The sequence below is a fragment of the Rattus norvegicus genome, chromosome 19, assembly GCF_021556685.1.
Source record: "Rattus norvegicus strain SHRSP/BbbUtx chromosome 19, alternate assembly SHRSP_T2T, whole genome shotgun sequence".
Taxonomy (NCBI): Eukaryota; Metazoa; Chordata; class Mammalia; order Rodentia; family Muridae; genus Rattus; species Rattus norvegicus.
This window is the reverse complement of record NC_141552.1, coordinates 43,298,879-43,325,638: the sequence shown is the minus strand read 5'-3', so window position 1 is coordinate 43,325,638 and position 26,760 is coordinate 43,298,879. Positions and strand designations below refer to the sequence as shown.

The window sequence follows — 26,760 nt, the reverse complement described above, 5'->3', positions numbered from 1 at the left end:
CACGCGCGCACACACACACACACACACACACACACACACACACACAGAGTAAATAAGCAGGTGAATAAATAAATTCTGGCTTCTAACCTTTACCGAATGGATGACCTTGAGACTGATTGTGCAACTGATTTGAACTACAAGATTTTCAGCTATGAGTGAAGACACTGAACGAAGATGACTGAATCAGGTGTATGGCATGCTGACAGCTCTGAATGGCTTTACAAGCATCACGTAGACACCAGCCTGGAAATTAGATCAGTGCATGTCCCAGCCACCATCAGAGAAGCTTCCTCCTCCAGTAGATGGAACAAATACAGAGACCAACAACTAGACAGTGTGCAGAGTGAGACCTTGGAACACTCAGTTCTGAATAAGATGTCTGCATCAAATCCCTCCCCTCGTGGCTCAGGGAACTCTGCTAAAGTGGAACCAGAAAGATTCTAGGAACCAGTGGGGATGAAAAACACCAAGGAATCAAGGCCTTCTAGCTACAGCCATCAGACACACATGGGAACTCAGACTGGCTGCGTGCACGGGACCTTAATTGGTCCAAGCCAGATAGGGATCCAGTGCTGAAAGTGGAAATGGACACAAGCCCCACCTCTCCCATACCATCCCACCCCAAAAAACCCCAGAGGCTATCTTTAATTACGTGCAAAAGAAAAGTTCGTTTTCTACAGTGGCATCTTATTGGGTATACAAACCACTCTTAAGAACAAGCTCCATGCCCAGTAGCACACGGACCAACACAAAATGAATCTAATGGTGTTTGGGGAGTTGCTTGTTTGTTTGTTGGTCTATCTCATAATTAATGCTTTGGCTGGGTCCTTTTTTCTTTTGTAATCTTACAAATCTTTTGCTTATACATTATAGTTTCTGATTTTGTTTTTATGAGACTTTTTGATATGTAAATTTGTGTGTCTCTGTGTATGTGTTTAATGTGCTTTTTCTTTGGCTCTTTTTTCTGTTGTTTGTTTTGTTCTATTCTGGTTTGTTTTGCTTTAGAGGCCCTTTTTTAATGAGGAAGAGCAAGAAAGGGGGATTTGGGGAGGTAGGAGAGGATCTAGGAGGTGTTGGGGGAGGAGAAACCATAACCAGAATATATTGTATGGAAAAATTTTATTTTTAATTAAAAAAGAAAAGCATCCTATAATAAGCTTTGTCATATAAGTTCATGAAACAAAGTATTTCAGCAACATGTAATTATTGCATATAAATGTATTTCTTTGAGTTGATAAGGATCCAAGAGACCTGGCTTGGCATTGTCTGCTGGTGTTGAATTCCTGTTTACCCTAACACTGGAAATAGTATCTTGATGCCATGGACCTTTTGTAAATAAAGTGAAGATTAACATGTGTGAGATGGCTCAGTAATTAGGAGCACTGGCTGATCTTCAGAGGACCTGAATTCGATTCCCAGCACCTATATCACAGTCTACAACCTTCTGTAACTCCAGTTGCAGGGGATCTAACACCCTCTTCTGGCTTTTGTGGACACCAGGCGTGCACGTGCTACACAGACATCCACTCAGACAAAATACCCATACATTTAAATAAAGTAAAGTTAATTAAAATAAACACTACCTTGTGGAGTAGCTGCAGGGTTGAACTGTCAGTCCACATACATTTTAAAGGAATGCCTAGTAGAGTAAGAACCCCAGAGTAGAAAATCATAAGTTGAGAAAACTTTAATGTGGTCAGCCTTGATTGATGGACGTCTGTCTTACTCAGCCCCAGGTCATCCCCACTGTCTTTTCCCTCAGTCTCTTTCAGATGTCCCCATGTCCATAATGTGTGTTTGTATTGTAGCATCACATCGATAATCCTCAATCAGAATTTAGCTCAGCATTGCAACTTTTTTTCTCATATAGATCTCTTCATTTTTCTGGCGTAGTTTTTTTTTTTTTGTGATTTTTAACTGAAGCTATGAACATTTCATTATTGTGGACACATATATGTTCAATGCTTAAATTTCATTTTGAGGCATTATCTTGTTTTCCTTGAAATTAATAGTCTCCTTTTCCTGCCCTAACTTTCAAAATGTTACTTGTGAGTGCATCTGTAGCTTCTCTGACAGCTCAAAAAGTGTCCCTTGAAGAATCCGTGCCTAGTGTCTTAATTTCCTGTCTTTTTCCTGTGTTCTTCCCCTCCTGAACCATCAGCTCAGCGGTTATTTCAGTGTCTGTGTAAGGGAGTAGCTAACAAGGGATCTATCACCAGGGCTTTGTGCCCCACTCATACGGAAGATGGGTCCCTGTAAGGTGGCTGTATGCAAAAGGTACCATGGAAGTGCACATGGCAGAAGTTTAAAAGAGAGGATTGGTCAGAGCACTAGAGAGCACGGAGTCTGCAATCTAGGAACATTAGCTCAACGCAGCTAGCTCTCATAGCCAGCCTTATGACTGAGTTAACTACAGAAGTAGCCAATGCCCTTCCTCTCAGATGTTATGAATTCAGATAGGCCTCTTGTCCAGGACTTGAAGGAGCTGCAGGAAAAAGGTGATTGATCGCAAGCTGGGGTGTTACCCAGGTGAAGCAGATGGCCAGGGCCTATGCAGATCTCCTGTGGACCCACTGGACTTTAGTATAAAAGGTAACTGCAGCCTCACTTCTGCTCTCCTCTTTCCCTCAGTGGAGGTACTTGGGTGTCAGCAGGGGTCTCAGTGTGTACCACCACCACACTGTACTCTTGATCACTTGGCAACAGTTACTTGTCTGCTTCTTGTATGAAATGAAATCCTCTTTTTGGCCCTGGCTGGTCTAGAACTCCTAAGCCTGTGTAGTAGTCATCACACTCACACCCAGCTTGCTAGTAGACGGAAGCATGGGCATAGACCATTGAGCCTGACTTATTCCCTACTTTTCCCTTGGAAGTGTCTCTTGATACAACTTAATGAAAAAGTGTGGAGAAGGAAATCCTGAAAACGAGCTGTGGATTGCCCTACGTTATCACGGTACAGGGCCATACAGGTGTTCATGAGAGCGTTTCTCTCAGATCTGACCACGGATCTGATCTGTGGCTGATGAGTACTGGCCCAGCACTGCTGTCTAGAATCAATTGCCGCGTTTCTTCTGAAGGTCCACGTCTCACGTTTGACTTCCTGCCAGAGACTGAGCACAGCGGGGTGCTAAAGGGGGCGTCTCTGGCCATTTTACTGTAATCGCACTGTAGCTTACTACACATTCAGACAGCCTGACAAGCAGCCAGCCTGCTCTCGTCTGGGGTCAGGCCAACATCAGCCTCTGGCAGGTCTTTCTGCCTCCCCAGGCTCCTGCCTCAGTTTCTCATCGACCCTTCTCCATTGCTTTTCTTGAATTTAAATCCAGATTCTGTGTCAGCTTTTCAGATGTGCGTAGCTATCTTACCTATTTTGCCTCCAGTGTCTTCTGAGGAATTTTTGTCACCTCCTCTTTTCGCAGATTCTTATTTCTGGATCCCAGGTCCTCATCTTCCTTGCTTTGCTTCCCTTTGGGTGGAATCCATCCTCCACATGGGAGGTAAATCACTGAGACCTTGCATGGCCGAAGACTTTATTTTAATCTCACCCTTGAGGGATGATTTGGCTGGGTATGGAATTCTAGTTTGGAAGTGATTTCCCCTCATTATTTTAAACACATTCTCCATCACCTCATAGTTTTCGGTGTAAACGTTGAGAAATACAATGCCACTTTTGATTTCTGACACTTTGTGTGTGACCTATTTTCTCTCTAGAAGCTTTTATAGTTTTGTAATCCTTGATGCTTTGAGCTCTCTTTGGTGCTTTGCCTTGTTGTCGTGTTAGATCCCTGTCAATGTGGGACGTCTGTCCTGTAGTCCTATGACGTGCTCGTGGGCTTTGATAATTTCCTGTTTTGTTTTCTCTTCTCTCAAGGAATCAGGCTGATGTGCTTAACTGTGATGCTTTGTGCATTGGTCCCATTTTCTTATTTCCCTTTCTTTTCCAGGCAATTATTTTAACTTCTGTTTCTTAAAGAACTTTTAGTTTTCATGTGTGTGTTTTCAGTTTCGAAGGCTTCTTTCTGTTCTTTGATTTAAGAGAATAGCAGTCTGTTCTTGTTTCATGGATATGTTGTGTTACTAGAGACATTTCTTGTGTTCTCTTCAGTGCCTCTGATGGAAATTCTCCTTTTGTTGAAATTCTCAAGATGAAGTGGATGCTACCCTCTTGGGTTTAGGTGTTGTTCCTTCTTGGAATCCATGTCTAAATAGACAGGTTTTAGGTGCCTCACCACCCAGTCCCCATAGTGTTTCGCCTCTTAGTCTTGGCACGCCAGTTATAATTTGTCCTGCATGTGGCAGGGTAGCCACATTGCGCAGGTTGTAGGCCTTAGAGCCACAGCGGCAGCACAACATGTGTCTTATTGCAACACTTTCTAAAGGATGACTTTCCTTTCGTCGTATTGCTTCTGCAAGGCCAAAGAGTGGGAATTCTCTCTTTGTTTTGCTTGTTTTTCTATTTCATTTTCTGTTTTGTTTATTTGTTCACATGCTGGGAGATCGCTGACTTTGCACTTAGGATAGAGGTTATCGCTCAGTATTGACAGGCCTTTGCTCGTGCTCTCTTTAGGAGATGCAGAATGCTCACCTTATTTAAACTGCATCTGCATGCCTCTCCGTGCTTCTGCTTTGCTTTTGTGTGTTCTCTTTTTCTCCTGTACTGCTTTTAGTATTTGATACACTTGAAAATCACATGTTCAGATAGTTTTATCTTCCCCAACTAGAGTACTAACTGCTTGCATTTGTTTTTATTTTTATTCAATATAGTTCAACCAATTAGAATAGCGCCCAGCATAAAGTGATCAGTCATTCAATAAGAATCTGTTAATTGAGGATATTAACCTGACGTTATCTGTAGGTCTTTCCTTATGGATTTCCCATTTTGCCCCAAAATTATCTTTATCTGACCCAGGTACCTGGCAGGATCTGTAGGCAGATACTAGCTGAGCAAGACAAAGGAGGGGCTTACCATTGGGTAGTACAGTGCCGCCATCTTTTCCTGTTTTGTTAACTCTAGAAGTCCACCTTGTGTGGTTGTCCAAAACAAAAACTTTATTTACTGCTCTGTAAGCGTAGGAAAGGAACCTGGTCAACAAGGAGCCGGTGAGAATCTAGGTCGCTGTTCTCGTGTAGACTTCTGGCCAGAACTGTCTCCACTTTAGTTCAGTTACCTTGCTTCCTGTTGGTCTGTAGTCCTCTTGCCTCTCATTCATCCCCATCTCTCTCCATGTTGTGCAGTGAGCACAGTGCATGGGACTGAACTGGGAAGCAGTCGTCTGGCTGAGCACTCTGTTTTATCTGCTTGTTCATCCCTTGCTTTTATGGATGTCTGTGTCTCCCCCGATGCCTCGGTTGCTGTCTTTTGACTCTGGGAACAAGAGGAAAGGGCGTATATTCTGAACTCTTTTTCAGAGGACTTGCAGGTCGTAGTCAGTGCTGTTTGTATGAAGACTCGTGGTTACATGTATTTCCTGAGCAAAAGAACACAAAGCAGAAGAACTCAGCCATCGCTTTTTCTTTTTTCTTTATTCTTTTTTCTTTTTGCTTTTTTCTTTTTCCAGAGCTGAGGACTGAACCCAGGCCTTGCGCTTGCTAGGCAAGCGCTCGCTTTTTCTTAATACATTTTCAAATTGTTCCTCCTCCTGCATATAGTAGGCGTACAGTTGTTGCCTCAGTGAATGGATTTTCAAGTAGAGGGGATCCTTGTGCTGCACACTGACTGCAAAGAGAGTAGAAGCACTTGGTTCTTGTTTGTTTTGTTTGTTTATTTATTTATGTTTTCTAGTGACAGAGAGATTTACAGAAAGGCGTAGACCCAATAATAATGTGAAGCTTAGCATTCGTGGGCACTGGAAGGTATCTGTAAGGAACATAGTTACGTTGACCTCAGAACTAGGTTTCTGAAGATACATTAACTCAGTATCCTGGTAGTTGCTCCCTGATAACCCTAAAAGGAAAATTAGTTTTAGGGGACAAAGGCTTTATGTGACAGATGAAAAAAATCCCTGGAGTCGTTTTTATTTTTCTACAAACATAAAAGTAATTCCCAAAAGGTGTCTGACTCCTCCAACATGTTTTAACGTTTTATTTTAATTTTATTTAAGTGTATGGGAGTTTTGCCTATGTGTATGCCTGTGCACCACCAGAATGCAGTACTTGTATAGGCAAGAAGATCCCCAAGAATTGGAGTTACAGATGTTTGTAAGCCTCCATGTGGGTGCTGGGAATTGAACCCCAATCTCCTGGAAGAGTAGCCAGTGCTGTTAACCACTGAACGAACCATCTTTTCAGCCCCAACCTTGACCCATTCTCAATGATGTATAGTTAGTGTCTCTTGATCTTTGCAGGTTTCAGAATCTGCCCCTAGCTAGTGTAAAATTCTTTGATCAGTGTTCTGGATGGCGTGGTTCAGTTACTGCAGCCAAACACTGCCAAGGTTTGTGTGAGAAGGTGTTATGGTGAGAAACTTAGGAAAGTATTTTCAGATTGATACTTTTTCCAAGGGACTGGCTGCAAGCAGCACTTAGAAAGTCGTTAGTGGCTGTAGCGAGAGTAGGTGAGGAGTGGGCATGACTGCTTACCTGTAGCAGTTCTCCGTCTGTCTTCTTTCTGGTCAGTCTATCATGACATGGGTTAGTGTACACTGCCCTTTCATCAAAGGCCTGGGATGCAGAAATGGCAGTGGGAAACTCAATAGTTTCTGGAAGCCTGTGGGACCTCACTGAGCATGTCTGTCACATGGTGATCAGGGGACATGGTCATGCAGAAATAAAAAGTCTGGGTCATTTTAAGATTAAAAGTTTTTCTTGGGGGTTGGGGATTTGGCTCAGTGGTAGAGCGCTTGCCTAGGAAGCACAAGGCCCTGGGTCCCCAGCTCCAAAAAAAAAAAAGGGGGGGGGGGTTGGGGATTTAGCTCAGTGGTAGAGTGCTTGCCTAGCAAGCGCAAGGCCCTGGGTTCGGCCCCCAGCTCCTAAAAAAAGAAAAGAAAAAAAAATTTAAAAGTTTTTCTTTTCTTGTTGTTTTTAATACTAATAAAAAAATCTACATGCTGAAGTGGAAAGCTTACTGAATTTTCACAGAGAATGCTCATTATAACAATAACCAGTTAGAGAACATTCCTAAGAAATCCTTGACATGCTTTGCGAAGGCTGAAGCCTACTATAGTTCCTGCCTTCATTAAAGATGCCTTTGTTTGCTTATAGAGAAAGAATGTTATATATAGTCTTGTGCATAAGTTCTGCTTCATCATGTTCATGATCATCCTTGATATAGATGAGTATAGATTGTTCCTACTTGCAGCTGTATAATATTCTGTACTGTGCAAGTACTACTGTTTGTTTATTTGACTATTAGTGTGTATTCAAACAATTATATTGTGTTTCTATGAGCATTTTACTATATTGAACTTATCCTTGAAATTAGAGATCCGCCTGCCTCTGCCTCCCACGTTATGGGATTAATAGTGTGTGCCACCATACTGAGCAAATATATAGCTGTTTATAGGAGTGTTATCTGTGTATTCTTTGGACAGATATATATCAGCTCAGCTTAAGGTTTACTTTTCTTCTTGTCAGTTTCATCCATGTATAGTGAATTTTAATTATTTTTATCTTTCATCATTGATTCCCCCTTCCCTCCTGTTGAAAATTCTTCTCAACACATCCATGTTACTTTCATGTCTGCCTTGATTTTTTTTTTAATAATTTGCCTCTTTAATTATGGTTGCTTTTATGAGCATGAATAAGAGGTTATTTATAGAGTAAGGATAATTCATTAGAGCTACACAACTAAGGAAAATCATACTCTACCACTAACTGCCAGCAGTTCTTCATGGAGGGTTGGGGTCTGATGGTTTCCTCTCCTGCTCATGGAATGTGTACAGCTTAGTCTTGTGTTGGTAGCTATAGCTGCCATGAGTTCATGAGTACATTAGCTGGGTCATGGCCATGGGACTGCATAGTAATCTCGCATACTCTCGATCTTTTAACATCTTTTCTGTATCTTTTCTGAGCTGTCCTTTGAACCATGGAGGGATGAGGTAGACATCCCATTGATGGGTCAGCATATCGTTGTCACTTATTTGTGGCTTTTTGACCAGTTGTGAGTCTCTGAATTAGCTGCTGCCTATTGTAGTAAGAAACTTCTCTGACCAGGGCCTCTGAGCAGCCCCAGCCTATGCGTGTGAACAACTGTTAGATAACAGCTGGATTGTGTTCCTTTAGCACAGCAACAGTCATAGGTTTAATATTAGGCCTGGGATCGTCCAAGTTTACACTGATAGCCACAAGTTCCCTCTTGTAGGCTGGGCCTTAAATCTAGTCAAAAAGCAGTTGGTTATCCCTGGAGGTGTATTTCTTTTTTAAAGTTGTTGTTGGTTGGCATTGTGTACATGTATAGTATGTGTGTGTATGCATGAGCACACATGCACCAGATGGCGATGTCAGATGTCTTCTCTGAGTCTGCTCTGCTCTTCTTCTTTTTTGAGACAGGGTTTCCCTGAACCTGAACCTGGAGTTTCTTGTTTTGACTTTGGCTTGCCAGGGAGCTCCATCTCAAGCCCTTAGCACTGGGTTGTAAGATGCCTGGCTGTTGTGGGTGTGGAGAATCTGGACTGTACTATGGGATTGGCAACAATCTATAGGGACAGAGCTATAGGGACTGTAACACTCCCAGGAGACACAGGCAAGTCCTGGAGAGAAAAGGGAGAGTGGAAAAGGTCCCTAAAAGAGGCCCCTTGAGAAAAGGAGCTGTTCCCTTTTCTCTTTTAGGTTACATCTAATATTTTGAAAGAAAAAGAATTCTGAGCCAGGAAAGAGCTCCTGAACTGGAAAGCACTGAGAACTGTAGTAACCTACAATGTAACCTACAATGTCTCACCCAGAAAGGGGGACAGCCACATAGGAATGGTATGGGGCTACAGAAGTGGCAGTTCTTTTAAAAGTTTTATTTGGAACAGGATAAAGACAGGACAGCAAATAGAACAATGGTGATAGTGGCTTGAATTTCAGTGACTTTTGGTTCAAGATTATGAATCTCCAGCAATCTGTAAAATGGCCTAAATATACTTCTATCATTTTGTACCATGTATTTCTGCAAAGTGAAAGTTTCAGCATTCATGATTATAAAGTCAAAATATCAATCAACTAAAAATATTGACAATGTCTATATCTTACACTCTCAAATAACTCCATCTTTAATAAACTATAAAATTATATGTATACCAAAGAATTATTTTAAAATCAGTTTTTTATCAGATTTAGTATTAATAAATGCCTTATATATCTATCTTATCTGTACGCTCAGGGTCACATAAGGGTTCATAAGTTTAAGAGGCCATGGGTTAGGAGGTCAAGTAAGGTACTTAGTATTGTTATTATCTCAGTGAGCAGAATTTTAGGTATAATTTTTGAATTCATTCATTATAAACTTATTCATAGAATGAAAACATAATTGAATTTCTTTTTTCTTGTCAGCAACTCGAATTGGTGGAGCCAAGTGGCTGGATTCACGTTCCTTTAACTGACAACCATAAGAAGCCAACGCGCACATTCATGATACAGATTGCTGTTCTGGCCAATCACCAGAACGGAAGGGATACCCACATGAGACAGATTAAAATATACACGCCAGTGGAAGAGAGCTCCATTGGGAAATTCCCTAGATGCACCACCATCGATTTCATGATGTATCGTTCAATACGGTGACTTCCAAATGTACAGAAGGGAACGGACATTTGGTTTATCCTATCATCACATAGTACATCAAGTATCTTTGGTGAAAAAGCATGTTACTTTGTAATTTTACATACATTTAAAAATAATTTAGATAAATAACTTTTAGGTCATGTCTTTTTTATATAATAAAGCTCATTTATTTTATGTTGCTAAAAATGAATTTGAAGCCAATTTTTACATTTTTCTTTATATTAAAAGAAAACTAATTAAACTGAAATTTTCAAGATGTATAAAGTATTTTTTTACCAGCATGGTAGTTATTTCACAGAATGGTTGTTGGACATTGGGAACAAAACTGTTTTCCTAGTGTCTGTGTAACTTTCAATGACAGTGATGACGTGGAAAGTTAAAGGTACTTTGGAAAATTAGCTGAATGGTGTTTTCTGGGGCAAACACATGAAGGGAGTGTTTTCCTGAAGACTAAGGCACGTGTGAGGGAACATTTGACTGAAGCGGACACAGGTCTGTTCTGCTAAAGCAAGCATGTGAAACGACATGTCATGAAGGTTTCTTCTTTGCTAACGACATGCATGGATTGGCCCACCTTACATTGGACAGTTGAGCTGCATTTGTTGGGACTCCATAGAGAGAAACGCACCAAAAAACTTGTGGTGTGCTGCAGCTTCTTATGGCTTCCTGCTGCTTCTGCAGACTGATTGGCAGAGCGTTGTCAGCTGATACAGACTCACTCCTGCTCCGAGACAGACTGAACCTTGCTGCAGTAAGGCTCATGCTGAGGCAAAGACCCTTGGAAGACCCGTGGTAGAGCCGAGAAGTTTTTCTACTGTTCTTGTCGTGCTGAGTCTGAGGCCTGACTGTCTCTGCCAGGTAGTGCCATGGCTGCTGACTCCTGCTTGCTGTCCCGACCCTATCGAGCTGCCGCTACTGACTGCTGTGAACTGAACTGCTGATTTCCTGACAGTGCAGATGGGAGGGGCCCCAAAGAACCATTTCTAAAGAACCATTTCTTAAACAGGTCCACTTTCCCGGATCCTTTCCTTTCCACCACGTCTGGCTTGAAGGAAGGTTACAGCATTTAAGAACCCTCATTTAAAAAATGTTTGAAAAATATTAAAGTTAAACATTGATTAATTTTTTAGAGGAAATTAAAGTTTGTTTTTCATATCAAAATAAACTGGTACTAGAGTCTGTTATGATTCCATCTGTTTCTGTTTTCTGGCCTGTTTCCTGTGATCTATGGAGGCAGAGGCATGAGGATTTTGAGTTCTAGTCTAGCTTGGACTATACAGGAAGACCCTGTCTTAGAGAGACTGGGAGCTTTTTAGAAGGGGAGAAGCCAGTCTAATTTGGAGAATATAATTGTCTTACCTTTTCTCTTCCATGAAATATTTGTAACCCTAGGAATTGTCTATATTTTGACAAAAATCATGTTAGAAATTGCCATTATAATTTGAAGTTTATCTCAGTCCATATAATACTTAGAAGAATTTCAATTTGTGTCTGACATTGTAACATCTTCCAAAGATAGTATTTCCTATGAGAATTTAAAAACAAGAAATAGCTTTTTTTTTTTCTGTAGAACTCAGCTTACCAATGAATGGTGACTAGTTCATTGTGCCCTGTGTTTGATGGAGTAGAGTCATTATTTCCAAGGCTCCCCACAAGACTCACTTTTGTCTTACAGTAGTTGTTCTTGCACTGTTGGTATCTTTAAGTCTAAAACAAGAAATGTCTACAGAATAACAATGCACTTGGCTTTATTCTATTCTGATAGCAAGTCCTGTTCGCTTGGTTACTACTTCCTCAGACATTAAAAACTCTTTGATTCTTTGAGTTCTGAGAAGAGTTTTTTGTTTTATTCTCTTGGAAGTTAAAAAGCATGTTAGAGATCTAGTATACAGTCGGTAAAACTCTAGTCAAATGCAGTGGAGTAGAGATCTAGTATACAGTCGGTAAAACTGGTCAAATGCGGTGGAGTAGAGATCTAGTATACAGTTGGTAAAACTCTAGTCAAATGCAGTGGAGTAGAGATCTAGTATACAGTCGGTAAAACTCTGGTCAAATGCAGTGGAGTAGAGATCTAGTATACAGTCGGTAAAACTCTGGTCAAATGCAGTGGAGTAGAGATCTAGTATACAGTCGGTAAAACTGGTCAAATGCAGTGGAGTAGAGATCTAGTATACAGTCGGTAAAACTCTGGTCAAATGCGGTGGAGTAGAGATCTAGTATACAGTCGGTAAAACTCTAGTCAAATGCAGTGGAGTAGAGATCTAGTATACAGTCGGTAAAACTCTGGTCAACTGCAGTGGAGTAGAGATCTAGTATACAGTCGGTAAAACTCTGGTCAAATGCAGTGGAGTAGAGATCTAGTATACAGTCAGTAAAACTGGTCAAATGCAGTGGAGTAGAGATCTAGTATACAGTCGGTAAAACTCTAGTCAAATGCAGTGGAGTAGAGATCTAGTATACAGTCGGTAAAACTCTGGTCAAATGCAGTGGAGTAGAGATCTAGTATACAGTCGGTAAAACTCTGGTCAAATGCAGTGGAGTAGGGCATAGCATGCTGGGACTGGGATAGCAGATGGAAGGAAGATACAGGGAGGACTGAAGCAGAGAAAAGAACCAAGGAGATGAGAGTGGAGGCAGGCGGCAGGCAAGGGTGCTAGCGGTCAGAGACAGCAGAGACTAACTCAAGGGCGAGCAAAGCACCTTTAAGAGGTACTAAAGACAGGGATAACGTCACTGCTTACTAATTGCTTTTTAAAAATCTTTTTAGAAGGACTAAGCCTGCACATTATCCCACTGTAGTTTGGTAAGACGTTTCTGAGTTGAGAGGAACTGAAGAATCAAGAAGAACTGGGATTATTTATAGAGCCCAGGTTGATCCCGGATTTGCCATGTAGGATGCCCTTGAACTGGTTCTTCTGCCCCTGTCTCCCAACTGCTGGGATCACAGACATGTGATACCTTGCCCCACTCTATGCGGTGCTGGGGATGGGAACCAGGGATTCATGCACGCCACACAAACATTCTGCCAATCAATCCCATTGACCGAGTTGTCATATGCTGTCAGGCTGACCACCTTGGATAGGTGAGGAGTATAGAAACAAAGGACTCCCGTAACATAATGATAGCTTTATATTGTATCGCTTAATTATTAAGGCAGTTTCCTGCCCTGCACTTTGTTCAGAGAAGCATCTGTTTGCAGTGCTCAGTGCAGGGACCCGTAACTGGTCACTCAGAACAAGTGACTGTTGACTGTGCTGCCCCAAATGGGATGTCTGTGCCACCACTCCAAGGTTTTAGGGCAGGGGAGGGGGACATTCACAGCAGCAGTGGCTACGTCCCCAAGACTGGGCGCACCAACATCCATGCTAAGGCCCTGTCTTTCCCAGAGAAGCTGTAGACCAAGGTTGCAAAGAACCATTCAAGACAGTACCTCTCATAAGCTCAGGCAGCGATCCTAATTATGTGCATCGGGTCAGATGGACGCTGATCAAAGCAGCGACAGGTGGGGAGCAAAGGCAGAGAATAAAATTGCAAATGAATACATTGAAAACTCTTGCCCATTTTTTTTTTTTTTTTTTTTGGAGTATGTGTGCGGGGCAGTGGACTGTGTCAGGAAACTTGGTAAGGTTGAGTGGGTTCAGAACAGAAACCCCAGCACCTCATACCTGACGATGGTAGGTATTTTACCTACTTCTGACCAGAATCCTGGCCTGAAACACTTGACCACCACTCCCCACGTAAAGAATGTGACCACAGAAGGCCCCTCCATGTCCCGGGTCGATCACTCACCCTCTGACCTAAGCTGGAGTTCCCTATATCCTCGGTCCCCCAGCCTTCCTGACTCCATGTGGTTTCCAGCGGTGATTGGACACCAAGGAATTAGGGAACCCCAGCTTCAGCCCCAGCTTGTGTCCGTCCCCCACCCCCTGGACTGGGGTCCCCATCTTAGACTGTGTTCTCCCACCCCTGAGCAGTGTATCAGAGCTTCCCACAAGCCCAACACCTGGTGACAGAGTAGGGTAAAATGCATCTAGCATTTCGCATTTCCTTTGCCCAGTGGAGTTACCACACCCCATCAGCGAGGTGGAATGCTGGGGTTAAACACAGATCTTGTGTATGGTACGTTCACTCTCTACTTCCGAGTTACGGCGTCCCAGTCTACACTTTTTTTTTAAGTGCACGTTTATAATCCTATTGCTTGGGGGGCTGGGATGAGAATTACGAGCTTCAGGTCAGCTTGTTGTTAAAAAACCATAGCAAAAACTAAACATTTTCTGTTCTGTCTGGAGATGTACCTCAGCGGTAGAACATTTGCCTACTAACATGTACAGAGTTATGTGCATAAATGTGTACATTATGTATTTAACAAAAAAATTTTAAGGATTTTATTTATACGAGTACATTGTCGCTGTCTTCAGGCACACCAGAAGAGGGCATCAGATCCCATTACAGATGGTTGTGAGCCATCATGTGGTTGCTGGGAATTGAACTCAGGACCTCTGGAAGAGCAGCCAGTGCTCTTAACCACTGAGTCATCTCTCCAGCCCTTAACAAAAATTTACATCTAGAATACATATTTTTTAAAAAATCCTTATAACTCGACAGAAAAACAAACAAACAAACAAAAAACAAATGCGATTTAAAACAAGCAAAAGATTTCACCAAGTGAATCTGTGACCAGCCACTCTGTTCCCACGTACTGAGATTTTCCCAAGGGAAGAAAGTGTGTGTCTTGAGGATTCATGTGGGCGTGCTCTTCGAAGATTTGTTTCTTTTTTTAATATAGTCATTTTCATTTGTTACATGCACCTTGTACATTGAAATGTAAGACCCTGAATACAAACGGCTTGATTTAGAATGTTTCTGTTACACGTTTCTTTTTTTTTTCTTTTATTGGATATTTTTTTAAATTTAAATTTCAAATGTTATTCCCTTTCCTGGAGATAAGGCCCCTATCCCATCCCCCTTCCCTTCTTCTATAGGGTGTTCCCCTCCCCATTTGTCCCCATTCCAGCTACCCCTGCCCTGGACATTCCCCTACACTGGGAGGTTCAGACTTGGCAGGACCAAGGGTTTCTCCTTCCATTGATTGTCCAACAAGGCCATCCTCTGCTATATATGCAGCTGGAGCCATGAGTCAGTCCATATTTACTCTTTGGGTTGTGGTTTAGTCCCTGGGAGCTCTGGTTGGTTGGCATTATTGTTCTTATGGGGTTGCAAGTCCCTTCAGCTTTCAATTCTTTCTCTTAATGCCTCCAGCAGAGATCCCGTTCTCAGTTCAATGGTTTGCTGCTAGCATCTGCCTCTGTGTTTGACATGCTCTGATTGTGCCTCTCAGGAGAGATCTATATCCAGTTCCTCTCAGCATGCACTTCTTCGCTTCATCCATCTTATCTAGTTTGGTGGTTGTATATGTATGGGCCACATGTGGGGCAGACTCTGGATGGATGTTCAGTCTCTGCTCCAAACTTTGCCTCCATATCCCCTCCTATGGACTTTTTTGTCCCCCCTTTTAAGAAGGAATGAAGCATCCGCACTTTGGTCATTCTTCTTCTTGAGCTTAATGGGGTCTGGGGTAATTTGAGCTTTTGGGCTAATATCCATTTATCAGTGAGTGCATATCAAGTGTGTTTTTCTGTGCTTGGGTTACCTCACTCAGGATGATATTTTCTAGTTCAATTCATTTGCCTGTGAATTTCATGAAGTCATTGTTTTTGATAGCTGAGTAATATTCCATTTTGTAGATGAACCACATTTTCTGTATCCATTCAACTGTTGAAGGGCATCTGGGTTCTTCACAGCTTCTGGCTATTATAAATAAGGCTGCTATGAACATAGTGGAGCATGTGTCTTTGCTGTATGTTGGAGCATCTTTTCGATATATCCTAGGAGAGGTATAGCTGGGTTCTCAGGTAGTGCAATGTCCAAATTTCTGAGGAACCTCCAGACTGATTTCCAAAGTGGTTGTAACAATTTCCATCCCACCAACAATGGATGAGTGTTCCTCTTTCTCTACCTTCAAAGCCAGCATCTGTTGTCACCTCAGTTTTTGATCTTGGCCATTCTGACTGGTGTGAGGTGGAATCTCAGGGTTGTTTTGATTTGCATTTCCCTGTTGACTAACGATGTCGAACATTTCTTTAGGTACTTCTCGGCCATTCAATTTTCCTCAGCTGAGAATTCTTTGTTTAGCTATGTACCCCATTTTTAATAGAGTTATTTGGCTCTGTGCAGTATAACTTCTTGAGTTCTTTGTATCTTTTGGATATTAGCCCTCTATCGGATGTAGGATTGATAAAGATCTTTTCCCAATCTGTTGGTTGCCATTTTGTCCTAATGACAGTGTCCTTTCCCTTACAGAAGCTTTGCAGCTTTATGAGGTCCCATTTGTTGATTCTTGATCTTAGAGCATAAGCCATTGGTGTTTTGTTCAGGAAATTTTCCCCTGTGCCTATGTGGATCAAGACTCTTCCCTATTTTTTCCTCTATTAGCTTGAGTGCATCTGGTTTGATGTGGACTTAAGTTTTGTACAGGGCGATAAGAATGGATTGATTTGCATTCTTCCTTATGCTGACTTCCAGTTGAACCAGCACCATTTGTTGAAAATGATGCCCTTTTTCGATTGGATACTTTTAGCTCCTTTGTCAAAGATCAAGTGACGATAGGTGTGTGGGTTCATATCTGTGTCTTCAATTCTATTCCATTGATCTAACTACCTGTCTCTGTGCCAATACCATACAGTTTTTTAAATCACTATTGCTCTGTAATACTGCTTGAGGTCAGGGTGGGTGATTCCCCAGAAGTTCTTTTACTCTTGAGTATAGTTTTTGCTATCCTGGGTTTTATGTTATTCCAAAAGAATTTGCAAATTGCTCTTTCTAACTCTATGAAGAATCGAGTAGGAATTTTGATGAGGATTGCATTGAATCTGTAGATTGCTTTTGGCAAGATGGCCATCTTTACAATATTAATTCTGGCAATTCATGAGCATGAGAGGTCTTTCCATCTTCTGAGATCTTCCTCAATTTTTTTTCTTTAGAGACTTGAAGTTCTTGTCATACAGATCTTTCACTTGGTTGATTAGAGTCACACCGAGGTATTTTATGTTATTTGAGACTATTGTGAAGGGTGTAGTTTCCCTAATTTCTTTCTCAGCCTGTTTTTCTTTTGAGTAGAGGAAGGATAATGATTTGTTTGAGTTAATTTTATACCCAGCCACTTTGCTGAAGTTGTTTATCAGGCTTAGTAGTTCTCTGGTGGAACTTTTAGGGTCACTTAAGTACACTATCATGTCATCTGCAAATAGAGATATTTTGACTTCTTCCTTTCCAATTTGTATCCCTTTGACCTCCTTTTGTTGTCTGATTGCTCTGGCTAGGACTTTGAGTAATATATTCAATATGTAGTGAGAGAATGGGCCGACTTTTCTAGTCCCTGATTTTCATGGGATTGCTTCAAGTTTCTCTCTATTTACTTTAATGTTAGCTACTGGTTTCTATATATTTCTTTTACTATGTTTAGGTATGGGACTTGAATTCCTGATCTTTTTGATTCCAAGACTTTTATCAACAAGGGGTGTTCAATTTTGTCAAATGCTTTCTCAGCATCTAATGAAATGATCATGTAGTTTTTTTCTTTGAGTTTGTTTATATAGTGGATTACATTGGAGGATTTCCATATATTGAACCATCCCTGCATCCCTGGGATGAAGCCTACTTGATCATGATGGATGATCATTTTGATGTGTTCTTGGATTCAGTTTTCGAGAATTTTATTGATTATTTTTGAGTCAATATTCATAAAAGAAATTGGTCTGAAGTTTCATTTCTTTGTTGGGTCTTTGTGTGGTTTAGGTATAAGTGTAATTGTGGCTTCATAGAAGGAATTGGGTAGTGCTCAGTCTGTTTCTATTTTGAGGAATAGTTTGGACAGTATTGGCATGAGGTTTTCTATGAAAGTCTCATAGAATTCTGCTCTAAACCCATCTGGTCCTGGGCTCTTTTTGGTTGGGAGACTTTTAATAACTCTTTCTATTTCTTTAGGAGTTATGGGGTTGTTTAGATGGCTTATCTAATCCTGTTTTAACTTTTGTCCCTGATATTTGTCTAGAAAATTGTCCATTTCCTCCAGACAGTTTTGTTGAGTATAGGCTTTTGTAGTAGAATCTGATGATTTTTTTAATTTCCTCAGATTCTGCTGTTATGTCTTCCTTTTCATTTCTGATTTTGTTAATTTGGATACTCTCTCTGTGCACTATGTTTATTCTGGATAAGGGTCTATCTATCTTGTTGATTTTCTCAAAGAACCAGATCCTGGTTTTATTCTTTATATAATTCTTTTTTTTTCTTGGTTGCTTTCAGCCCTGAGTTTGATTATTTCCTGCTGTCTACTCCTCTTGGGTGTATTTGCTTGTTTTTGTTCTAGAGATTTTAGGTGTGCTGTCAAGCTGCTAATGTATGCTCTCTCCTGTTTCTTTTTGGAGGCACCCAGAGCTATGAGTTTTCCTCTTAGCACTGCTTTCATTGTGTCCCATAAGTTTGGGTATGTTGTGCCTTCATTTTCATTAAATTCTACATAGTCTTTAATTTCTTTCTTTATTTCTTCCTTGACCAAGTTATCATTGAGTAGAGCATTGTTCAACTTCCATGGGTATGTGGGCTTTCTGTTGTTTCTGTTGTTATTGAAGACCTGCCTTAGTCTGTGGTGATCTGATAGAATGCATGGAATTATTTCTATCTTCTTGTATCTGTTGAGGCCTGTCTTGTGACTGATTATGTGGTCAATTTTGGAGAAGGTTCCATGAGTTGCTGAGAAGAGGTATATTTTTTTGTTTTAGGATGAAATATTCTATAAATATCTGTTAAGTCCATTTGGTTCACACCTTCTGTTAGTTTCTCTATGTCTCTCTTTAATTTCTGTTTTCGCAATCTGTCTATTGATAAGAGTGGGGTTTTGAAATCTCTTACTATTATTCTGTGAGGTGCAATGTGTGCTTTTACTGTTAGTAAGGTTTCTTTTATGAATGTAGATGCCCTTGCATTTCGAGCATAGATATTTAGGATTGAGAGTTCATTTTGGTGGACTTTTCCTTTAATAATATCTTTTTTAATAACTTTTGGTTGAAAGTCAATTTTATTCCATATTAAAATGGCTACTCCAGCTTGTTTCTTGGGACCATTTGCTTGTAAAGTTGCTTTCTAGCCTTTTACTCTGAGGTAGTGTCTGTCTTTGTCTCTGAGGTGTGTTTCCTGTAGGCAGCAAAATGCTGGGTCCTGTAAATGTACCCAGTCTGTTAGTCTATGTCTTTTTATTGGAGAATTGAGTCTGTTGATGTTAAGAGATATTAAGAGCTCTCTTATCCTCTCTTTCCCCTCTTGCTCTTTGTTCTTTTCTGTTCTTGCCCCCATAACTCCCCACGTGTCCATGGCCAGCTGCCTTTCTTCTCTTCTACTCTTCTCTCATTAAACCTTCCACGTGGAAAAAAAAAGATTTATTAAGAAATAGTGATTGTTGCTTCCTGTTATTTTTGTTGTTAGACGTGGAATTATGTTTATGTGCCTGTCATCTTTTGTGTTAGTTGAAAGAAGATTACTTTCTTTCTTTTTCTAGGGTGTAGTTTCCCTCCTTGTGTTGGAGTTTTCCATCTATTATCCTTTGTAGGCTGGATTTGTAGGAAGATATTGTGTAAATTTGATTTTGTCGTGGAATATCTTTCTTTCTCCATCTATGGTAGTGGAGAGGTTTGCTGAGTATAGTAGCCTAGGCTGGCATTTGTCTTCTCTTAGGGTCTGTATGACATCTGCCCAGGATCTTCTAGTTTTCATAGTCTCTGGTGAGAAGTCTGGTGTAATTCTGATAGGTCTGCCTTTATATGTTACTTGACCTTTTTCCCTTACTGCTTTTAATATTTCTTTTTTTGTGCATTTGGTGTTTTGACTATTATGTGATGGAGAAGAATTTCTTTTCTGGTCTAAACTATTTGGAGTTCTGTAGGCTTCTTGTGTGTTTATGGGCATCTCTTTCTTTAGGCTAGGGATGTTTTCTTTATAATTTTGTTAAAGATATTTGCTGGCCCGTTAAGTCGGGAGTCTTCACTCTCTTCTATACCTGTTATAGATTGATTATAGGTTTGATTTTCTCCTTGTGTCCTGGATTTCCTGGATGTTTTGGGTTAGGAGCTTTATGGGTTTTACATTATCTTTGATGGTTGTGTTGATGTTTTCTCTGGTATCTTCTGCCCCTGAGATTCTCTCTTCTATCTCTTATATTCTGTTGGTTATGCTTGCATCTATGACTCCTGATCTCTTCCCTAGGCTTTCTATCTCCAGGGTTGTCTCCCTTTGTGCTTTCTTTATTGTTTCTATTTCCATTTTTAAATCCTGGATGGTTTTGTTCAATTCCTTCACCTGTTTGGTTGTATTTTCCTGTAATTTTGGAAGGAATTTTTGTGTTTCCTCTTTAACGGTTTCTACTTGTTTATTTGTATTGTCCTGTATTTCTCTAAAGGAGTTATTTATGTCCATTTTAAAGTACTACATCATCATCATCATAAAATGTGATTTTAAATACAAATCTTGCTTTTCCAGTGTGTTTGAATATCCAGTATTTGCTTTGGTGGGAGAACTGGTCTCTGATGATGCCAAGAAGTCTTGGTTTCTGTTGCTTAGGTTCCTCTCACCATCAGGTTTTCTCTGGTGTTAGCTTGTCTTACTGTCTCTGACCATGGCTTGATCCTCATGTCGGCCTATGTGTCAGCACTCCTGTAGACCTGCTTTCTTTCAGCCAGATCTGGGAACAGAGAGCTGCTCCTGAGTTTGTGTAACCTGAAGCCTCCAGGTGGGTTGCTTGGTGCAAAAAGAGTTGGTCTTACCTCTCTGCTCTCAGGTATGTAGGCACTCCTGGCGACTGGCTTTCAGCTCTCGGCCCAGGGAGAAACCCAAAGGGTCCTACCCCTGACTGTTCCTAGGTCCCTGTCGAAGCTTTGTTTCTAATGCAGGTTCTGTGTCATTCATGATGCTGGGCCAGAAATAGTTTGGAAGTTTGGCGTAGGGTATAATTTTGATACTATGTGGTCTTTGATAAATTTGGTAAGTGTGATCATTTCCATGAGACATTTTAAAGAATTGGAACCCAGATTTTTCAACATAATATTTGTTTTTTATATACCTCACACGGTATTTTAATGCAGAATTTTTACTGTGCCTATCGCATGAGTCAGGTGTGGGATGCTCAAAACATTTCAGATTGTTCCAGATTTTAGATGTGGGGATTAAGTATGTTCAGTCCCGTACTTCAAAGTGTGAGCCAGTTGAAGAGAAATTGCAGTCTATTCATTTAATAAATAACTATGTGGCAGTAAAAATGAGTAGGCTATATGCAACACTAAGTTCACTTTTTAAAATAATTATGTGAACAGAGACGTTCAAGAGAGTGTGTACATATGAGTCCACCTTTTAAAATAATAACGTTTCAGAAGATACAGCGGGGATAATAGAAAGTACAGCAATGACTATAGCACAGGGAATGGGTGGAGGAAGCTGGACTGCTTAGGTGTGGGGTGGAAATTCACAAGGGCTCGCCTGTTACATCAAGTTACATGGTTAACACTTGTGCACTTTACTATATGTGAATTGTATGTTACTAAATCTGTGAGGAGACTGTTCATTCTACTTTTGGAATCACTTAAAAGATGGAGTAATACCTCTTATTGTATAGTGTCTTAGTCAGGGTTTTTATTCCTGCACAAACATCATGACCTAGAAGCAAGCTGGGGACGAAAGGGTTTATTCAGCTTATATTTACACATTTCCATTGCTGTTCATCACCAAAGGAATACAGGGTAGGAAGCAGGAGCTGATTCAGAGGCCATGGAGGGATGTTTTTTACTGGCTTGTTGCCCCTGGCTTGCTCAGCCTTTTTATAGAACCCAAGACCACCAGCCCAGGGACAGCACCACCCACAAAGGGCTGGTTCCTCCCCGCTTGATCACTAGTTGAGAAAATGCCTTACAGCTGGATCTTATAGAGGCACTTCCTCAAGGGAGGCTCTTTTCTCTGTGATAACTCCAGCTTGAGCCAAGTTGACACATAAAACCAGCCAGTACATATAGGGTCTAAAAGTATAAGGGCCATTAAACAGTTAGAAGAAAGGTAAAAGAGTTGCTGATTTGTTTACAATTTCAATTTACGGCTATAGGGTTAAAATTTCATATGTAATTTCCATATATAATATAGAGTTTGAGGAAATATCATTAGAAACTTTAAAAATGTGGAATTTTAAATTTTATTTATCAAGGAACACAGCTCTGAAAGGAAGTCGACATGACTGTTCTTTTGTATGCATAGATCTGACATAAGAAAACCAAGGTGAAGCTGGTGGGCACTTTGCTCTAGCTTCTTGCTAAAGGACAGCATCAGGTTTCTAATCAGCCAAATCAGAATCCAGAAAATGGTATGATCTCCGATTCATGAAAAAGACTGTAAAAAAGTTGACTGTTCACCCTGGAAGATAGGAGTGAGGCCCAGGAAGACACTGTGGAGGAGGCAGAGTGTGGGAAGAAATGTTGTGATAATGGCTATCACAAATAAAGTCAAATTTGTTCTTGAAATTTGACTATCATCGATTTTCTATGACTAATTAATTGGAAATGTGCTTTGCATATTCTGAACTAAGAGACATTTTGGTACATTTATTCTTGTTTTAAAACATTCGACAAGTAAAACACAAATTTTTAAAAGTAATTTTAGATCCCATGCCTCCTGGTCTCTTAGCCACATGGGTACTATTTTAAGTACAAAATCAAATATGTGTATGTTTGTACATATATCTTATTTAATAACATCTGTCTGGTGTTTTAGAAAATTGTAACCACTCTAAACTTAAGTTAACTAATTGTTTTATTATTTCAGAGCTTTACCTTATTAATTTTAAATTTAGCACTTTTAAAAATAGAAATCTCAATATATTACATTCAAGTATTAGGTGATATAATTTATATGGTTTAGTTGTATATGGACATTTTTGCCTTAAATCTTTTAGGTCAAGATTATCTTCCTTCATCCACATCCCTGACTTTTGTTGCGATTCAGGGAGATGGTATTGGGAACATTCTCTGCAGTTTACCAGCCTTCAAGATCCCCGAGCTTGGTCTACCATTTTGGTGGTTCGGTTTTTATTCATTCATTTGTGCCCACTTTGATGACTATTCCTGGTTGTCAACTTGACTACATCTGGAACGAACTACAATCCAGAAATGGAGGGCACACTTGTGAGACAGATCTTGAGGATGGACGACATAGGCTTCTGACACACATTTTGATGTGGAGATTTTGAGGCACAGTGGTCATGAGAAGCTTTGTATAAGTGATAGTTACATCATGTTAGGTGTACTTATGACCTGGTTATTGTTTCATTTGGACATGAGATATGATTTGTGTCAAGTTGACAAGGGGTGGGTTGTGATGGCCGTTCTTGGTTGTCAACTTGATTATATCTGGAGTGAACAATAATCCAGAAATGGAGGGCACACCTGTGATCCATCATTTGAGGCTAGAAGACACAGGTGTGCCCTCCATTTCTGGATTGAAACAACTAGACTCATGGGACTGAGCAACTACTAGATCCTTGGACTTCCCATTCACAGTTGCCCATTGTTGGGTTAGTTGGACCGCAGACTGTAAGTCATTACAATAGCGACATTGCATAAGTTCTGTGACTCTAGATAACCCTAACACACCCACAAAACCTTGAGGGACACAGATAGTGAAAGCGAGGGCCTCAAAGATGATCTTGATGCTTTCCATTCACAGGAAGACTCTATAAAGTCTCATTCACCAGAAGACCATATTGTAAAACATAAAAATGTTATAATTTCTCACAACTCTATCACTGAAAAGTTAGACTTTCCTTCAATGGTGTTAAGCAGTCTACTTTCCAAAGTACCCTCACTTTATTCCATGGCTACCTCACTATTACTGCGTGTCTTCTCCACTGAGCGGAACCAATTCACTATTTTCCAAGTACACAAACTTGTGAAATTTTCTGAGGAAATTTTTATTTACAGAAAAGCTATTTAACATGATTCTTATTCAAGCTGCAGCCTTCACCGTCTTACTCAGAAATTACTGTGATTATAGCCTTAGCTCCCACTACGGTGGTTCACAGTTACCGTAAAACCTTCTACTGTGCGTTCGCTTTGCCAATGTGGAGAACAAGTTGTTGTTCTCTCCCTGTGGTCTCAGAACTAATTCTGCAGACTGTCTTGTAGACTGGTTCTTTTTCTTTTCTTTTAACCCTGGCACTCATCTGTAGCAGGAGATCCAGATTCCTAACAGATCATTTCCTGTTGTTTCTACAGCAGTATCAAAATACTGATCACTTACCAAGAAGGGAAAGAAGGGTCCAGAAGGCTGAAGTAGAATTCAGCCAGCTGTTTTTCGGCTTTTAACGGAAGAATCGTGTTAACTTTGCTAAACAGATGACGTGCCATCCAGGTATTAATAAGCACATGGGTGTTTACCAGTCTCTGTAACAGAAAGAGATTGTACTGTTCATTTAAAATGTAAGTTTACTAGCAGGGCATGGGGTACTCCTGCAGTCCTAGCACTTCAGAAGCAGAGGCAGGCAAATCTCTGCAAGTTCAAGGCCAGTCTGGTCAACACAGTGAGCTCCAGACCACCCCACACTGCACAGTCAGAACTGGTATTGTCCTGGTTCAGGCATATTGTTTAGGTATCATTTGAGCATTTTACTGGGTATATTACTTTAATTTTATTCATCTTTTATAATTTTTATTATAATCCCCAGGATGTGGGAATTAACACATTGCTTCCTGAGAAACAAAATGAAAAACAAACAAACTCAGTATTGTTTATGGCCAAGTACTTTTAGTTTTAGGCCCAGGGGCAGTAGGTTTCATAAGGCAGGCCCTGAAAAATTCTTCAGACTACCATTCCAGACCCCAGTTACAGAGCCATAGTTAAAAAAAAAAAAAAAAAGCAAGTGGCACTGGCACAAATCAGGCATATCAGACACATAAGCCAGTGGAACAAAAGTCAAAGACCCAAACATGAGTAATTCATGTTTGTAAAGTGCAGCCACTTAATGTTTGACAAAGATGCCAAGAACACATCCTGGAGAAAAACAGCATCTGTAACCAATGTTTCTGAGAAACCTGGATGTGCACATGTAGAAGAATGAAACTAGACCTGTATCTGTCAGAAAATCTAACTCCAAATGGATCACAGGCCTAAATGGGAAATCTGAACAGTTAGAAGGAAAGAGGGAGTTGTCTCCATGACATGGGGCTAGGAAACAGCTTTCTGAATAAGACTCCATCTGCCCAGGAATTTAGGCCAACAATCAACAAATGTTACCTCATAAACCTAAGAGCTTCTGTATAGCTAAAGAGACAACTGAAAGAAGAGAAAACTCACAGAGTGGGGGAGAATCATTGACAATCATGCATCTGACAAAGGTTCAATAATATCCCAGACTTGAAAGACCCCCAGAGTGGGGAGATTCTCACTCAAGTCTCGGGATGACGCGATCCCTTAAGAACTCACACAAGACCATCGTTGCTGTAATCACATGAGGTTTATCGATAGGAACCAGTGCACTGGGGTCGAGACTCGTATCCCATGCAGGGACACAGGAGTTCAACGACCAGTAGCTGGGAGAAGGGGTATTTAAAGGAAGAAGCCACAACCCAAGCTGGCAGGGATGGTGTCGTGAAAAATCACAAGGAGAAGTTTCCTATCTCTCAAGATTGCTTAACTTTATGGTCTGCTGGTTCCTAGGAGAAGCTTCCTGCTTCTCAAGGGTTGTTCTCTAAGATTTTAATCTAACTTTATGGTCAGCTAGTTCCTGGGAGAAGCTTTCTGTTATCTTTACTGGGTAGGGAATTGCATATCTAAGGGCCTTATCTTAAGTCCTTTTATCTAGTTCCTGAGAGAGCAGGCTCAAGAAATGTGACTTTTTACCTACTTAAAGGTAGAGGGCAGGGTCTGGAATTTGAGGTTTTTAGGGCTTCTTAGGGGTGAGACAGCATTTCTAAACTTCTGATTTTTTTGGCTGTATTTTTTATTCTTTCAGACTAATAGAGAACTCAAAAAGCATATATTCAAAAAACCAAACAACCTACTAAAAAAAAGGATATTGAATATGAACAGAGTATGCAAAAGAAATAAAAATGGTTAAAAAAATCTCAAAAGTATATTTATTGTCTCTAGAAATTAGGGAAATGCAAACCAGAACAACTTTGAGAGTTTATCCTACCCTGAGCAGAATGGCAAAGATCAACAAAACAATAAAGAATGCTGGAGAGGGTGTTGGGAAGAGGGGACCTTCATCCACTGTTGTGGGATTGCAAACTTATCCAGCCACTTTGGAAATCATGTAGTGAACCTTTAAAAAAAATTATCATGACTCAGCTATAACACTTCTTGACATATATCCAAAGGACTCAACATTCCGCTCCACAGATACTGGCTAAACCACGTTCACTGCCTCTCCATTCACAATAGTTAGAACAACCTAAATGCCTTCCAACCAATGAATGGACAATGAGCATGTACTATGGATACACTATGGAATACTATACTGCTGTAAAAAATGAACATCATGAAGATTTCAGGTAAATGGATGGAACTAAAAATAGCTAAAAATACTGGATGATGTAACCCAGACCCAGAGAGAAAAAAACATTGCAACTTGTCTCATCTTCAGTCCCTAGTCCCAGATTGTCAGCTGTGAATATATATGACCTGGAATAAATGTAGAAGCCAGAAAAGTAAAAAGGAGTCATGGGGTCAGGGCAGGGGGTACTAGCAGGACACAAGTGCTTTGGAGGGGAAAGAGCAAAAGGGGGGGCTTTAGTCAGGGGAAAAGATGGAGATTAATACAGAAGAAAGAGGGAGGAAGACAAAATAGCAGTAAAAATGTCTGAGACGTCATTAGGAATCATATATCTACCTAAAGTTATATATAATATATAAAAATAAGTATATAATGAAGTTTTAAGTGAAAAAAAAAAGATCTAGGCTGACAGTGCCCTCCCCA

At 40.5% G+C, this 26,760-nt stretch overlaps 1 protein-coding gene across 8 annotated transcripts in view; it reads left to right on the top strand.

Moving 5' to 3' along the window:
- The window catches only part of Anapc10 (anaphase promoting complex subunit 10), a 52,428-nt gene extending 41,548 nt beyond the window's left edge, over window positions 1–10,880 (top strand). For 7 of the 8 annotated variants that reach the window (XM_087594827.1, XM_087594825.1, XM_087594828.1 and 4 more), the window contains one exon: window positions 9,471–10,880. In XM_087594827.1, coding sequence (XP_087450953.1) covers window positions 9,471–9,516 — 46 coding nt within the window. In that variant the 3' untranslated portion in view covers window positions 9,517–10,880. The remainder of the gene's footprint in view (window positions 1–9,470) is intronic. The other variant, NM_001108445.1, reaches the window with a different exon arrangement.
- Window positions 10,881–26,760: the final 15,880 nt, after the last annotated feature.